Genomic DNA, 16097 nt, shown 5'->3' on the forward strand with positions numbered 1-16097 from the left:
AACTCTGCTCGCCCACCCGACACACTCCTCGCCCGACACGTCCGCAGCTTCATTCCACGGGAGAACACAGGTCACGGAGAGGGAAAGATACAGACATGGTCGCTGCAGGGTCCATAACGGTTGCAGGTGAGTGGCATCTCTTTGTCACATCACTGCGTAGCGACGGTGCCAAACACACACCGTTCAGTCCGCGTTCGCCCACCAACGTCGTGGGAGGCAGCTCGGCTACCTCAGGCAACATACGACAGTTGCATACGGAGCGATGGCGCGCTGTCCACGCCGGCAAAGTCAGTGACCAACTCCGCGCCGCTCCGAGGAGTCGTCCAGATAGTCGACGACCGCGTTCTCACGTTTGATCCTGACGAGAAAGACCCTTCAAGATCATTCGTGGAGAGAGGCTTTATGCCTCCCGGCACCAAAAGATATAAGGACAGGCGCTTCATATTCGACCGAGTCTTCGACCATCAAGCACGACAGGAGGATGTATACCGTGGCACAGCTAAACCTCTTCTGAGCAATCTCTTGGATGGATTCAATACTACCATATTTGCGTATGGTGTGAGCTTGATATCTTCTAGCACAAGCGACATCCATTGACGGCTAACCCACTCAATAGGCTACGGGATGCGGCAAGACACACACGATCAGTGGCACAGATGCCGACCCAGGCATTATCTATCTTACCATGTCGGACTTGTTCCAACGAATAGACGACCGCAGAGACGACCACATAGTCGACGTGGTCGTCACCTTCCTGGAGATCTACAACGAGGAGATCCGCGATCTCCTCGCAGAGCCGGGCACGCCGCTGCATCGGGGGGGCCTTCAAATCCGCGAGGACAAGACCGTGAAGGTTGTTGGCCTTACTGAGCTTCGACCAAAAAACGCGGACGAAGTGAAGGAGATCGTGCTTCTTGGTAACTCCCGCCGGACACAATCACCAACACACGCGAACGAGACTTCTTCGCGGTCGCATGCTGTTCTGCAAGTACACATTACTCAGGCACCGCGTACAGCGAGCATCACTGAGCAACGCACGATGGCCACATTGTCTATCATCGACCTTGCAGGCAGCGAACGTGCTGCAGCTACGACCAACATGGGCCAGCGCATGGTGGAGGGAGCGAATATCAACAAGTCATTACTCGCGCTTGGAAATTGCATTAATGCTTTATGTGAAAGTGGTGGTGCCCTCCGTCACATCCCATACCGTAACAGCAAGCTCACGCGTCTCCTCAAGTTTTCCCTCGGCGGTAACTGCAAGACTATCATGATCGTCTGCATTGCTCCGACCTCCCTCCATTTTGACGACACGCAGAACGCACTGGTTTATGCTGAACGTGCGACCAGGATCAAGACGAAGGTCGTCACCCGTAACGTCGTGAACGTCGATCGCCACGTGGGCCAGTATGTGGAGGCAATCAACCGTCTCAATTTGGAGGTTGCGGAGCTGAAGCAAAAGCTTACTGGCAAGCGAGATTCCGAGGTCGAGAGGGAGAGACGTAAGAAACGGGACGCCGCGGAAGAAATTGCGAAATCCAAGCGAGATATGCAGCAGAAGGCCGAACAAATGCAATCATCCATCATAGACGGTGCAAGCTGTGCAAGCAAAATCGCGATCGCTGAGGCCAAGCTCCGAGTTATCCGTTCCCGCCTCGCCCAGTTGGATGCCCTGGCTTCATCGCCGGCTTCTCTATCAACCGACTTACAGGCAGAGCGACAGCTGCTGAAGGCACTCGCTCAACCAGAGGAAGAGGTCGTGAAGACTCACTCGCCGCTGAATGTGCGAGTGCAACGGTCCAACAACTCTGATGCCATGTTCGACGCGACTCTTCGTGCAGTCAGCGAGCGACGATCGGACCAGCTTGACGAATATGCGGTTGACAACGTCAAGCTAGACGCTCGATGGCGTAAGGCCGAGATGGAACGTGCTAAAGCAGAGACCGGCCAGGGGGTTCTGCGAGAAGCAATCACCAACCAAGCTGAGTCCATTGTGAGCCTTATCGGCTTGGTGAGCCGATACACCGTGACGTTGGGAGATGCGAGCCGCCTCTTAAGTACAGCTGTTGCGGAAGGACGAGATGGTCTGGATGCGACCGCCAAAGCTGTAGCGATGTCTCTCAAGAACATCTCGGATAGCAACGACAAGGCCTTCCAGGAACTAGTAGGCCACTCCATTGCTGCCTATACGATGGGAGCGAACCCTTCAGCTCCATCGTCGCTCGAGGCGTTCAAGAAGTATCCTTCGGGTCTCGGTCTTGGTCGGGCTTCGATTGCGCCTGCAACTTCGCAGCCTGCGAAGGCTCGAGTATCACTGTCCAGGCGTTCTGCATCATATGGGTCGGCGCTTCCGGCATCTCCGCTACGGAAAGCACACAAGAGCCCACGAAAGTCCCTTCGTTCGAGTATGGCCGCGTCTTTGCCCTACAGGCGTACGTCCGGCCCAGACAAGGGCAAGAAGAAAGGCGTTCAGTGGCGAGATGAAGTCGGCCAAGGCGATCTCGATGACGGCGGTCTAGGTGTCCCAGCGCCGCTTATCAGGGTGTCAGGCTCCAACCAAAGTATTTCATTATCAGCGTCTGGTTCAGAACTAGCCTCTACATCTACGCGCAGCACGTCGAAGGCTGGCTCGGAGAGTGAATGGGAAGACGACAAGACGGAGGAGAGCATGAGCGGCAGCTTTACCCGTAACCCATTTTTAGATTCCTCTGCAGGATCGTCATCTGGCAGTGCTATTCGCAAGAGACCTCGGGCCAGCCGTTTAGACCCAGGCTTCCTCAAGCCTAAGTCAACGGGTACGGCCCTTGACAGTCTAGCAGAGAATGACGAAGAACTTACAGCGATTCAGCCGACACCCACCAAACATCGCATGTCACCTTTGGGGGACCGCAACATGAACCGAGGTCCTTCACCTGATGGGTCGTCAAGCAGTTCGAGCACGTTGGGTCCTCTGCACAGTTCCAAGAGCCACGACCGCCCGCACGGTAGTCCAGCTAAGCGGATGTCTTTGACTCCGAAATCTGTCGGTCTCAACAAGAATACTAGCAGAAGACGCTCAGTCATCGGGCCCTTGCGCAATGATAGGCCACGGAGGCGGACAAGTATGATCCCACAGCTGTCCCCACCTGACAGAGATTCCAACGACTCGGGAAACAGCTCGCAGTTCTTTTCAAATAGCTTGAATGGCGGTACACGCAGAGTGCTCATGAGTACGGGCGAGCGGTCGCCTGCCAAGAGGTCAAAGAGGATGTCGCTGCTGTCTGTCTCATCAAACAGGCTGGCCGCATCTGCGCGGCTGAAACTCCCTGATGCCAACAGCAGCTCTGAGATTAGCTTCAACAAGTCCAGTGGACGACCATTGTGGAGGTGAAGGCTGCTTATAGGAACGATAATCATGTACTGTCATAAACTCGATCTGTACGACTTTTTGTTTACCGTGTTCTGATAACCATGTTGTCCGCTCCGGCTTCACTATTTATGTTCTGCGATGTCCTGCATGATATTACATGTCACGTCCCGTCTTTTTTCTCAACATTGTACCATATATGATACATCCTATATTTGATCTTCGTTGTCGGACAGCCATTACACATCACAGCGATCAGCTGTGCAGAGTTGTTGAGGTTGTTGAACCGTTTAAACCGCTGGGGTGGCAGCCTAGTCGATGTCTGCTTGGTGTCTAACTCCCATGTGCAAATCCATGAATGGCATGAAGGATTATTTCGAGCCCGCGCAACACGAGCCAGCTCAATAGTGCAGGGCAGGAAGGACCCGAAGTGTCCGACGTATCGTTACATATTAGAAAGCGCGTTTTACTTCGAAAAAGGACTGTACAAGGGGGTTTTTCAGAATTGACTCATCAACGAAGAAGAATGTGGACCAACCTTCAAGTAATACACCTGCCATGCCACCACCGAAAAAAGGACGGCCGCTTGGAATATTGACCACCACTTCACTCGAGCGTTTGTCGACTCGGCCGTGTCCCGATGTTTTCGTTCCCGGACGACAATGTACTCCTGCTCGTCCTTCACAGCGGTCAGGCCATTCGCCAATGCGCGAATTTCGCGCTCGATGGGTGCCACGGTCTCTATGCGTTTATGAGATGGATTGTACGAACATAACGGCGACACACTTACCATCATCATCAACATAGATCACACCGTGAACGTTGAAGCTAGTTGATACGTGATTAGAGGGTCACCACAGCGGAGTACTTGTTGCGCACCTGATGAGTTTGTCGACGACGGTGCTCATCATGTTCGAGAAACAGTATTGGTAGCGGCCATCCTTCTTCGCTGTTATGGAGACAGTCCCTGTGCTCTGCTTCTTGTGGTCCGCGAGCGACACATGGTCAGGATCTTGCAACTTGTTTGAGGCAATGCGTAAGTGGCGACTATGTCAACAGTACGAATTGACTTACCCAAAAGTCAACATCAAGGTGGCCTCCACCACCAACTTGGTAAGTCACTGTCATCTAGTGTCTGTAAGCGGTCGGTCCTCCGCGCGACTAACATGAGCCTGTACGCACTTTGTCATTGACATGGAGGTCCTCGAAGAAACACTCCTTCTTTCCTGCCGGTACCTCGATCATATGCGCTGTCGCGACAGCAGGAAGCAGCACACATAACGATATACATAGTGCGAAGAGGGTATATTGCCGTGTCATGTTTGTGGATGGCTGGCGTGCCTAGCAGCAGTCGTGGCAGGACGTGTACACCAGCGTAAGAAACCTGTGGCTCGGTGATGGAAGTGCACGGGGTCCGCAAGATCATCTTCCTCGCGCGCCACTGCAAGGCTCAGAACGCGTCTCGCCGACTCTCTATCACAACTTTTTTTACACGCTCCGGCATTCATCCACCACCTAACACAATCCATCATGACTGACGTTTCTGCACTCGCTCCTCGCGTGAGTATTGCTTTGTTTAAGCGGATTGGGTGCTCGCCTCGATCGATGCAGGCGATCTCGCTACCCCTCTGCGAGACGGCAGCTCACGTTCATTATCTTATCGCAGGAGGAGGAGCACGAACCCCATTATGAGCCTGTAATTAGGCTCACGGAGCAGGTCGAGACCAAGACGTTTGAAGAGGACGAAGATGTCCTCTTCAAAATGTGGGTAGCCACTTGCGGTGTCGATGTTCGAACGACTAATCGTTCGCTGTGCATGTGCATCTCAGGCGTGCAAAGCTCTTCCGGTTCGCTTCGGAGTCATCAGAATGGAAGGAAAGAGGAACTGGCGATGTCCGTCTCCTCCAGCACAAGGAGACGAAGAAGGTTCGACTAGTGATGAGGCGCGATAAGACTCTAAAGGTCTGCGCGAACCACGCGAGTGCGTACCCTCCAGGCCCGCGTTGCTTAATTTGCCTGACTTACTGTCTCGCTCTCAGTCACCTCCGATATGAAGCTGCAGCCCAACATCGGATCCGACAGGAGCTGGGTCTGGAAGGTTGCTGCAGACTACTCTGAGGATCCGCCTACATCCGAGACTCTCGCGATCCGCTTCGCTAACGCAGAGAGTAAGCTACTGATTCTATGTTGTGCTTCAATCTGCCACGCTGACCTTGCTTCACAGACGCGAGCCAGTTCAAGGAAGCATTTGAGGCTGCGCAGAAAACGAACGCGAGCATTGCTGCTTCCGGTGCACCTGCTCCTGCTCCTGCCGCGGCTCCGGAGGAGAAGAAGGCAGAAGAGAAGAAGCCCGAAGAGGAGTCGAAACCGGCAGAAGAGGTCAAGGAGGAGATCGTAGAAGAGAAGGAGGAGGAGACTGCTCCAATCGAAGAGAAGAAGGAGGAGGGGTTTGAAGTGATCAACTCCTCAGAGGCCACTGAAGAGAAGAAGGAGTGATCTTCACGAACCGTAACTGTCTAATTTTTACCGTCTAATGCCTACTGTGCATGGTCTGTCGATTCGTTCCTACTGTTCACTGCAACTCCCGTTCATCACGAGCAGCTATCTTGTCCCGCGAGCAACATAGCGCTCCGTACGTAACAGATCCATGACATCATCCGCTACATGAATTGGCCAATAGTACAACACGTTCTCGGCCGTTGAGGCCTCCAGGTGTTACGTTGGTGTAACAACAATCAAATCTGGCTAGCATTGTCCGGATACCTCTCTTCCTCCTTCGCCCATGCAGCCCAAAAAGCAGAAGCATCGCCCTTGCTCCAGTATTGCGGAGGCTGTTCGCCTTGCGCGACAGCCTCAGATATTAGAATGTGACGGATTGCCTATAGAGCAGCTCAATATCTGGAGACCGAAGTCTATGAGAACGTCTCTACTAACCGACCCTCTAGCGAACCAAAATTCAGAGATCAGAAATGTTAAGACATGTATCAGCATGATAAACTCACGGTGCTTCATACATAGGCTCCAGAAGGAGAGATTCCTGGCGATCTCTTAGATATCTTTGTCCGCACATAGAAGCAGAATTCAACCTCACCATGATACCTCGCAGACCTCTCGCACCTCCGCCTCTTTGAGAAGCTCTACGACATATCTCATCGAGTGCTGCACTAGTGAATCTAATCTCGATGCCAGAGTACCCAAATAGAGCGGTATACTGTGAGATTAGCGAGCCCCTAACTTCTGTGAGGATGCGTCGTAGGTCAGCCGTGGACAAGGGCGACAGTGTCGTTATTGAAGGCATCCGAGAAATGAACTCTGGGATGAACCTGGGATAGCGTGAGATCTCTTAACAAGCCAACGACGCAACTAGCACGTACCCGTATTTGACTAAATCTGGATGTGGGCAATGTCGAAATCGGGAGAACACACGCAGGGAGAAGCGACGCACCCTGAGGTTCCACATGGTCCAGCAGACTTGTGCTTGATCGCTTGTTCGGCGTGAAGAACGGCATGTCACTGCTTTCTTCCATGGATGGTGATAGATTGGCCGTAAAACCGATCGACTGGTTCCGTCGTTCCACCGTTAGATCGCATGATCTCAAGCTCAAACGAGGGGAACGTACTCCTTTTACCACACGTCGTTTGATAATGTTCTCCAGGCCGACGAAGGCGCCACTGAGTACAAATAGTACGTTTGACGTGTCAATGGAATACGAATCTGGTCTTGCTTTTGAATTTTTGTGTAATCAGCAGCTCAGCAGGCGCACACCAACCTTGAACTTACGGCCATTAAGATTCACGGAACGCTGACCAGTCCTTGTCCGACTATCTCCGCCTATTGAAGATGAGACCGCATGCGATCCCTTAGATTGAACTGTGACAGTCGTTCCCTCCATCATACGAAGCAATGCCTGCTGCACTCCTTCGCCACCAACATCTCGAGTGCCGTCAACGCCGCCGCCGCCTGCCTTTCTGGCGATCTTATCAATTTCGTCGATGTAAACGATACCCATGCTTAACGATGCCGCTCAGCGTTTACCCTACCATCACAGACGACCTATCTTACCTTGCACGATATGGATCCCAGTTGGCCTCTTGCAACTGAACATATTCCGATCAGAGTCATAGCGCACATGATTACTGACACTCACAAGTCGTTGTATGCATACATCAACGTCATCTCCTACATCTGGTCAGAGTCGCGTCAAATAAGTCTCGAATGACCCAGATGAAGGAAATCACACACAGCCTGCCTGAAAGAAGTTAGTCTCGCAAACAATACTCTTGAGAACGTGCGCTAACCTGAGTGAACGATGTCGCGTCGCTCACTGAGAACGGCACGTTAAGAACGTTGGCAAGTGTTCTTGCCAGCAACGTCTTGCCTATATCGTTTGTTCATCACTTGCATCATGCTCTCTCGATATACATACCTGAGCCTGTTGGACCGCTTCAAGGAGGGGCATGACAATTGGTGTCAATGCGAGTGGATGCTCCATAATGAGAACATGACATACATGACCAGAACATTGCTCTTCTCGAACAATGGCATAGATCGTTGTGGCTGTAATGGCAGCGGGTGCAGGCGCAGGCGGTCGGGATGTGGATGTACTCGTGCACTGACAACTGGCTGTGCTATGCGTAACGTTATACAAGATGAAAATATATGATCAATGTCGCGGTGCTCACATTCGTCCTTCGGGTCTAGCCACTCTGCCTGATCATTGGACTTCTCCAGCGACGAGAGGTTCGCATGCACTCGGTTGTAATGGTTGAACACGCTGTGCATATGTCGAATCTCCAGCGTTCATGACGAGAGATATCTGTACTTACGCCACGGAGAGAACTTTCTTAGCATTCTCCTGGCCAATCACGAATTCACTCAAGTACTGCACGAGCTACGTATCGGTGACATGTCAGAGTTAAAGGATCTCGCTCAAGTTCAGGCCGCAATCGTACCTGTCGTGGGGTCGCTAGTCCAGGAGGCCTCGAGAAGAATGGTCCGCTGCTCAGCTCATCCTCCGGGGGATAGTCATAGCGCGCTTGAGTGCGGAGACCCCGCCGAGTTAATGCACGCAAGTGGCGACTTTGGCGAGAGCACCAAGCCATTGTCGATTTCCGCGGGGCACAGTCAGACAGGAATTGCAGTATAATTTAGGCTGTAGAAACTGCAGATAGCAAAGACAATATCACTGGGCGTGGTTGGGCCTCACTAATGCAAGGAGTGCGAAATGAGTCGTGAAGCGCTCAATATTGGGAGCATCACACAAGAGCGCCAGGCCGGCGCGGTGGCTGCGCGTGATTCTTCTTCACTTACGCCCATCACCAGCCTCGAGTGAGTGGACACTCCTGCTCATATCCACGTTCTGCCATAGTGACATGGCGAGACGTCATTCACGGTCAGCATCCCCTCGCGGTAGAAACCGCGACAAGTCTCGGGATAGGGATACAGACATACGGAAACACTCTTCTCGATACGATTCAGACGAGGAAGATAAGCGCAGGTCGCGTCGTACCAGGAGCCGCAGTAGAGATGGCGAGGATAATCAGCACAAGCACAGAAAGGACAGAAGTCCTAGCGAGGACCGGGAGCGGAAGAAGTGAGTCCTCGATGATATGACCCATTGTTCCAGGACCAGTCTGACGCTTTGAGATTTAGGCGCAAGCGCGACAAATCGGCGGATCGCAAAGCACGTAAGGCAGAGAAGAAAAGAGCGAGGGAGGAAGAGGAAGCTCGCCAAGTGGCCGAGCTGAGCGTCTACAGTGCTACCGACAACCCTTTCCACGACGTCAATCTCAGCCAACAGTTCCGTTGGCACAAGAAGAATGAGAAGGAGCGTAAACAAGGACTCTCGCTTGAGGAGGCGCAGAGAAGGGATGCCATCCGAAGACAGGAGGCCAAAGAGGAGCTGGAGAGGTTGAACAAACGGCGTGCGGAACGAGAGGCAGAGCAGAGGTTGAGGGAAGAAGAGGAAGTGAGAATGCATAGGCTTGCGGAGTCTGCGCAGATGGCGGATTGGCTTGCCAAAGAGGGGGACTTCCAACTCGAACAAGAGCGTAGGAGGGCTGCTATTCGCATCAAGGAGAAGAGGGCAAAAGCCGTTGACTTTTTGGCACTCAACTTACGATATGTCAATCCGCCTGACGAGGAGGAAGAGGAGACGGACGACGACGGCCTGGAAATTGACTTGGACGAACCGTACAATATCTTTGAGGTTGAGTCCGCAGCGTCTAAGTATCTATCTAATGCAGTACTGACTGACCGCAGAGTCTGTCTCCGGAGCAAGTCGATGAATTGCACGATGACATTGAGAAGTACCTGGGGCTTGAACAGTCGGAGGTTAACATCGAGTTCTGGACTGTAAGTATGATTTCTATCAGGTATATGGGTGACATGAGTTTATTTCTTTTCTGCAGAACATGATGGTCATCTGCAAAGACCAACTTGATCGCATCAAGGCAAATAAGAGTCTCGGCGTCGAAGCTGCTGCGGCAGTGGAGTCGGACATCACTGCGTTGTTGCAGGGCAAATCTTATGACCACCTGGTCGCTCTCCAGAAACAGGTGCAGGCTAAATTAACCAGTGGAGAACCGATTGACACCGACTATTGGGAGGGACTGCTCAAGAAATTGCTTGTGTGGAAAGCAAAGGTTAGATCCCATAATCTCGAATACCCTCTTGAGCATTTGTCTCACGTCACCAATAGGCGAAATTGAAAGCGCTACACGAGGTAGTTGTTCGTAACCGCCTCGAGCAGCTCCGCAAGAGACAACGCGATGAAGCATTGCAAGCACAAGAGGAGCTGTTGGCTGGTGTTGCCAAGTCAGCATCAACGAGAGACGGTCGCAACATCGTTCCTGTCGCGAGCCATGCCCATGAAGCCGAAGTAGCGGAAGAAGTTGAGGAGTACGATAGATCAATGAGCCCAGAACTGTTGGATATCAGGAAGTTGCCATATGAGGAGCGACAAATCGACATCGTCTCTGTGAAGGATGATTTACGCGCTCTTGTGAGTACACTTGGCTCGCATGCCTCCACATGGCTTATGCTGTCCATTTTCAGATGGAACAAAGGCGTGCTGTGGCAGCCTCGCGCTTCGTTCCGAAGAGTGCACAAGCTCCAGTCGAGGTGCCAGATGTCGAGGCTCCGAGCGGGGCAGACCTTGCCTCCGAAGCCCTCTACCGAGCAGAGGCGGAGAGGGAGCTGGACGAGGAAGAAGAGCTCTTCAACGTCGAAGAGAACATTCCCAACCCCACTTCGTACAACTGGGAGGACAAGTATCGCCCGCGAAAGCCGCGATACTTCAACCGTGTCCACACCGGGTACGAATGGAACAAGTATAATCAGACACATTATGAGTGAGTGCTCGGTTTCCCATTGTGTCACAAAGGATAGTAGCTCAAAGGATACAGCACGGACAATCCGCCCCCCAAAGTCGTGCAAGGATATAAAGTAAGTGGACGATGAACAGTGCAGCAATCATGTGGTTTCTAATGTTTCTTCCAGTTCAACATATTTTACCCAGACCTTATCGACAAATCAAAAGCGCCGACGTATAAGATTGTCAAGGAGCCCGGCAATGACGAGACTGTCATCTTGCTGTTCAGTGCTGGACCTCCTTATGAAGACATCGCATTCAGGATCGTTGACCGGGAATGGGAGTTCTCTCACAAGCGGTAAGGCTTCCTCCACCTCATTGAATGAATACAACTGAGATAACTTCTTAATAGCGGCTTCCGGAGCAGCTTCGACAGGGGATGTCTATCGCTTTGGTTCAACTTCCGCCGCAATGTAAGTGGTCATCGTGTGGTACATGCCAAGATGTGCGCTCAAATGTTTTGCACAGTTCTATCGCAAGTGATTGTATTCGCTTACCTTCACCTCTTGCTCTTTTCTAGTTGAAAGCTCTGTAGTTTCTTCTCTCCATAATGCTGTCGAATCCATACAATAAATGCTCTTTCGGGTAGAGGTTTTTTTTTGTATCTCTGGTGGCGGACGAATATCTCCTATGATCGAATCGCTGCGCTGATGGCGGGACCGCAATCATGATCAGGTTACCCACTCCTGAGTGAAGTCGATACATGTAACCGTCGCGTGGAAGCGCTGGCAAATTGCAACTTCCACTGATCGGCATACAATTGCTGGTAGATCCGCACTGCAGTCCATTACTCTCGAGCGCTTGATTGCAGATAAGCTGCGATGTCTGTTGTAGTACGGCTATCAAGCACTGCAGCTGACTTCGAACGACATTGACTCAAGTGAGCTACGTGCACATAACGTGAGTGGTGTGTGTCCACGTCCACTGATACTATTACACAATCTACGTACAACAATCCAGAGGCAATTATCTCTCCGAGGTTTAACCCCGCTCCATAGCGACGAATGACTGACGATGCAAGCCGAAAGAGCACCTACATAAGAGAGGTAGCTGCTTCGGACTCGGCCGCTCTCTCCCGTATATGCCTCCTCACAGGGGATGCAGGCAAGTCCGCAGAACATCTGCACGACTATGATGAGCTGCCAGGTCTCATCTACGCCGAACCCTACGCCCGACTCCCTGCCGCATTCGGCTTCGTAATGGTCGATCCCGCCAAATCCGATGAGGTGGTCGGGTACATCCTCGGCACCCACGACACCAGAGCGTTCGAACGCGAGGCCGTCGAATCATGGTTTCCCAAGATCCGCGAGCGATATCCATACCACGAGACTCCTGCGCATCCTGACGATCCGACCAAGCCGCTGTCAAATGACGATGCGCGATACGTCCGTCTATTGCATCATCCACCCCATGCGTCGAGCCTGTACATCCAGTTCTCCCCTGCTCACCTGCACATCGATATCCTACCCGAATATCAGCGGCAAGGGTGGGGCCGGACGTTGATCGCGCGGGCTGTGAAACACCTGGAAGAAAAGGGGTTGACGCGGGTCTGGCTGGGCTTGGATCCGCGCAATACCGGCGCGAAGAGATTTTACGAGAAGCTGGGTTTTAGGGAGCTCGAAGGCGCTCCTGACGGAACGATGGGGCTCGAGTTCGAGGACCTGCAGGCGTAGGCATGCGGCACCAGCTGTCCATTGCGCAGATCCTGGCTGACCTACCTGAAATGTCTCGAATCAGACATCACCTGCTCGCTAGCCTGTGAGAGCGGTAGTAGCGGAAGCTGGAATTTGATTGGTCAATCCATCTACTCCATGGGAACGTCATCGTTAGAATTTGTCTGGAGAACTTCGCGCAGCGTCTGGATTGGTTTGAAGAAGCGGCCTATCAGTAGCGAGGACGCTCTGCCTCCCGGTGGAACCGCGCTATCCCATAACTTGCCGCTTGATGATGAACGTGACCCACCTTACAAAGTTGCGAACTATGACTACGGATGACCGATGCTGAGTCATTTTCAGCAGGTCTGCGATCATCTGCCGACTACATTACGCCGAAATCAGTCTCCAAGTTACGGCGAGAGTAGGAAAGAAAACGCTAACCGACTGCGCGAATATTGCGCCCACGGCAACTGGGTTACCGCGCTGCAGGCTCCTGCAGGTTGGAGTGGCAGACGCCCACATACCGAATACTTGGCCAGACGGCACCGGATTGTCCCGGCGTGAAAGAGCATCGGGCGGCGAAGCACCGCGGCGAACGTGGCGCATCGGTGGAGCCGTATCCGACGATTGGTGATCATCGGGGATTTTTTGTCCGCCTACTTCTCGGTCGCTCCCTTCTCAGTCCCGCGCGCCACTGGTGCCTCATTGGCTGCTAGAGTCATTCGCGACGGTGATGGCGTGCAGCGTGGTGCGAGATGTCGATGAGGGTTGCGAGGGGCTTGTTCATGTATTCCCAGGACAAGCTGACAGTCCTTGCGCATGACTTGCTGACCTGCTTGCGGACACCGGAGGTCTATGATACGTGAGACCTGTGAGAAGCAGGCTGACAGTTGTCAACGACGGCGAGGTCACGGTGCGCAACTTTGTCAAAAGAACCTGAGCTACGGTTGCCTGTCGCAAGTGTAATTGATAATGTCCACTGAGGTTGACGTAGACATACTATCATTTAGTACTTCTAGATATAATTCTTCATGAGTACAGAACGGCCTCACCGTTATCATTGAATAAGCTTCTACGTAAACGGCGAATCATCTTCATCATGTGCTTGCAAGAAGTGGCTTCATGCACCGCTAGGAGATACTACGGATGTTGTGGTTTCGTGGTGTGTCTGCGAAAGCGTTCTCACTGCACCAATGTTAATTGTTACCATTTTGCTGCGACCAAAGACGCGTCGCACGTTCGTCGCTGTCCGTGAGCCTGGACGTAAGGTTTTTTTTGAGCCGTTGGGTATGTGTTCGTCCTTTACACTGACGGACACGAGAGTTGGTATCGGTTGAATCGACGCCAAGGGATCGACATGCGATGCGGGCCTCCATCTCCCGCTGGCCAGCGCTATCTGTCCAGCGTACACCACGTCGCTGACGTGGTACATTCTCGAACTGTGAGTATGATGTAGGCCACCAAGAGGGCACTCACAACCCGAAGTGCACTCTAGGGCTGGATGTCAGATGCTCCTTGCTCGCAATGGTGGATAGAGGACGGCGAGAGACAGGGAACGACACCAGAGCTTGTGAAACTACTTCCTCGGCAGCGCGTGCGTGCCTCAGGGAAGACCGAAGTCGTCGTGTTTAGCAACAAAGTCCCGAATGTTCATGGCCGTTCGTTCGTGGTGCCAACGGTCGCCTCTCGGGCCGCATGGCGTAAACTAGGTTCATCGCCCTGTGCAACACAGAGCGGGAGACCGTTCGCGAACCTTCTGCCTACACCGGGGGAGAGCGACGAACCCTCATGAAAGCGATGCCAAAACGGATCTTGAGCGTGAGCGCGTGCGCCTCGCACCCAGTGTCCTCCTATCCGAGAAATCAGCCTGAAAAACGTAACAAGATATGCCGCTCAGACGGCACGCGTTTCGGATATCAGTCTTATCAATAATGAAGGACTTCCCATCGAGCTTAAGGAGGATCCGGGGAGGGCAAGGCACAGCTAGTCTGCTCCAGACGCCTGTCGACATTGCTCTAGAGCGGCTTGTATGTAAGTATTTGAACACGAGGAGATCTGCTAACCATCTTGGGTACTTCTAATGTTCGAACCGGCGGTCGCCCGCACGTCGATGAGTGACCATTAAGAAAGACGAACAGAGTAATGCTTGCTCACCGTGCTCATTCAACATTGGTTCAACGATGAAAAAACTACGGGAGCCGATGCCTGTGCGAAGGCGTTAGAAGACCGAGCATCGCCGCTGTACGCTCCACGGTCATGCGCCATCATGCGGCCAGCCATGTCGCTATCCGAATTTACCACCTAGACTGCGCGAGCGCGTTCCAGAGTACCGACTGCGAAGATTCAAAAAGAGCATCAAGTGCTTCGAGCTCCTCGTAGAATAAAATGTCAGCAGTCAAAAGACGGCCCAGGCAGCATCACGCCTCTCTCTGGGTCGCCACAGACTCGTGAGTTGCACGTTGCGACGGAGCAAGTGCTGGTTACCGCAGCGCGAGGCGTGACGGTGGCGTGCACGCGAGCCTCCGCGGCGCAATTGTGGACGCGTTGTTTGCGGCTGATCCGGCGCCTACTGCTGCCGCATACTTAGGTTTATTATGGTCTGGTCCACACCCAGGTCCGCTCTGCACGCTTTCGCAAGAGAAGACCAGCACTTGGAAGGTAATGTAGCGCGGGGGATTATAGACATCTCGTCTATCAATGGACATCTTGCGCACTCCAGAGCGGCGAGAAAGCGTTCCAGGTGCGAATTTGATACGTTAGGCATGCCCGGCGAGCGGCGATTGGACGGATAGAGCCAATCTTATCCTATTTGAGCACTCTAGGTGCGCCAAATCTCCAAAGAGAGCGCACTAGGCGGTAGGTGCGCATACAATACATTGATCTGGACGTGTATCGCCGCTCAAACCCATCTTCCCTAATGCAGTGTCATAGATCCTGTTCCCGAACGTGGAGCTCCCAGGAATAGCAGCTGACCGTCAAATTCCTCCCGACGAAACAGGTCGGGATATCAACTGGTGCTTCCAGAGCGCGCTCATCACATCCAGGTATCCATCCACGGGCCTCCAGAGCGCACTCGGCGCTCTGATTCCTGCGAATATTATTACAAGAGCAACTATGCACGGTGTGTATTTCTTTACCGTTATAGGGAAAGCGGCGGTATCTGTTGGCGCAGCTACATCGGTCACGGATATCTAGTCAGCAGGCCACGCAGAACACAATCCAGAGCGCACAGATATCCGCAGAGCGAACTACAGCTGGCACCTGCCATAAATCGAGGGGCACACGTACCTTGTTGCCCTGACCACAGCCTACCCAAGCGAGGTCCTCCACCCTCGAGTGTGTCGCCTGGATGACACCAGCCACAGAGACGGGGCCACATTACAACTCCCGAGCACTATCCCTAGAACGCGCCGAAACCTGCACCGCACCTCGCTCAGGGTTATCCAGAACCGTATGCACAGTCGCAGGCAAAAGCTGTTCTGCACCGCTCGCGCGGACGGCCCGGCCAAAGACTTCGACGCCGCGAAGCCATTCGGCGGTGCAAAAGAATTCGCTCTCGAGCGACGCAGAATACAAATCGCCGCTCTCGGAACGCAACCTCCGGGCGCCTCTGGACCGTCGCCGTTGCCCTCTAACACGCTGTCCGAGTCCCAGGAGCACGGCGACGGCGGCGGGCGGCGGCCAGCGCGTGTATCACGCGCAGCTTGCGAAGCCCATCCTCCG

At 53.1% G+C, this 16097-nt stretch overlaps 7 protein-coding genes across 7 annotated transcripts; 5 read left to right on the forward strand and 2 right to left on the reverse strand.

Moving 5' to 3' along the window:
- Positions 1-6: 6 nt before the first annotated feature.
- LAESUDRAFT_746244 (kinesin-domain-containing protein) lies at positions 7-3584 on the forward strand. The gene is made up of 3 exons (XM_040911410.1): positions 7-126; positions 188-558; positions 617-3584. The coding sequence occupies exons 1-3, from the start codon at positions 96-98 to the stop codon at positions 3368-3370; spliced, it is 3156 nt and encodes a 1051-aa protein (XP_040770265.1). The 5' UTR covers positions 7-95; the 3' UTR covers positions 3371-3584.
- Positions 3585-3695: 111 nt separating this feature from the next.
- LAESUDRAFT_689548 (supernatant protein factor C-terminal domain-containing protein) lies at positions 3696-4725 on the reverse strand. The gene is made up of 6 exons (XM_040906025.1): positions 4529-4725; positions 4421-4474; positions 4226-4365; positions 4137-4174; positions 3885-4087; positions 3696-3828 (listed from the first exon to the last, which is right to left on the reverse strand). Exons 1-6 carry the CDS (start codon positions 4664-4666, stop codon positions 3799-3801), a joined length of 603 nt encoding a protein of 200 aa, XP_040770266.1. The 5' UTR covers positions 4667-4725; the 3' UTR covers positions 3696-3798.
- A 151-nt stretch (positions 4726-4876) lies between these two features.
- Positions 4877-5842, forward strand: LAESUDRAFT_709942 (uncharacterized protein; the record flags this gene model as incomplete). Its single annotated transcript, XM_040906737.1, has 5 exons — positions 4877-4906; positions 5013-5110; positions 5176-5327; positions 5386-5514; positions 5571-5842. The coding sequence occupies 5 exons, from the start codon at positions 4877-4879 to the stop codon at positions 5840-5842; spliced, it is 681 nt and encodes a 226-aa protein (XP_040770267.1).
- Positions 5843-6081: 239 nt separating this feature from the next.
- LAESUDRAFT_808303 (ClpX ATPase regulatory subunit) lies at positions 6082-8546 on the reverse strand (the record flags this gene model as incomplete). The annotated part of the gene is made up of 17 exons (XM_040914053.1): positions 8300-8546; positions 8174-8238; positions 8030-8121; positions 7858-7975; positions 7774-7790; positions 7646-7725; positions 7590-7596; positions 7495-7532; positions 7410-7444; positions 7128-7357; positions 6967-7070; positions 6792-6906; positions 6721-6736; positions 6438-6669; positions 6349-6383; positions 6281-6287; positions 6082-6225 (listed from the first exon to the last, which is right to left on the reverse strand). The coding sequence occupies exons 1-17, from the start codon at positions 8447-8449 to the stop codon at positions 6082-6084; spliced, it is 1485 nt and encodes a 494-aa protein (XP_040770268.1). The 5' UTR covers positions 8450-8546.
- A 101-nt stretch (positions 8547-8647) lies between these two features.
- On the forward strand, positions 8648-11396 carry LAESUDRAFT_719066 (uncharacterized protein). Its single transcript, XM_040907557.1, has 10 exons — positions 8648-8940; positions 9000-9555; positions 9609-9701; positions 9758-9991; positions 10048-10350; positions 10404-10699; positions 10754-10793; positions 10848-11017; positions 11072-11132; positions 11188-11396. Exons 1-10 carry the CDS (start codon positions 8720-8722, stop codon positions 11200-11202), a joined length of 1989 nt encoding a protein of 662 aa, XP_040770269.1. The 5' UTR covers positions 8648-8719; the 3' UTR covers positions 11203-11396.
- Positions 11397-11632: 236 nt separating this feature from the next.
- Positions 11633-12685, forward strand: LAESUDRAFT_719068 (acyl-CoA N-acyltransferase). Its single transcript, XM_040907558.1, has one exon. The coding sequence runs from the start codon at positions 11724-11726 to the stop codon at positions 12390-12392; it is 669 nt and encodes a 222-aa protein (XP_040770270.1). The 5' UTR covers positions 11633-11723; the 3' UTR covers positions 12393-12685.
- Positions 12686-14759: 2074 nt separating this feature from the next.
- Positions 14760-15569, forward strand: LAESUDRAFT_709945 (uncharacterized protein; the record flags this gene model as incomplete). The annotated part of the gene is made up of 5 exons (XM_040906738.1): positions 14760-14821; positions 14864-15032; positions 15094-15114; positions 15306-15495; positions 15520-15569. The coding sequence occupies 5 exons, from the start codon at positions 14760-14762 to the stop codon at positions 15567-15569; spliced, it is 492 nt and encodes a 163-aa protein (XP_040770271.1).
- Positions 15570-16097: the final 528 nt, after the last annotated feature.

This window comes from Laetiporus sulphureus (assembly GCF_001632365.1).
Source record: "Laetiporus sulphureus 93-53 unplaced genomic scaffold LAESUscaffold_1, whole genome shotgun sequence".
NCBI classification, from domain to species: Eukaryota; Fungi; Basidiomycota; class Agaricomycetes; order Polyporales; family Laetiporaceae; genus Laetiporus; species Laetiporus sulphureus.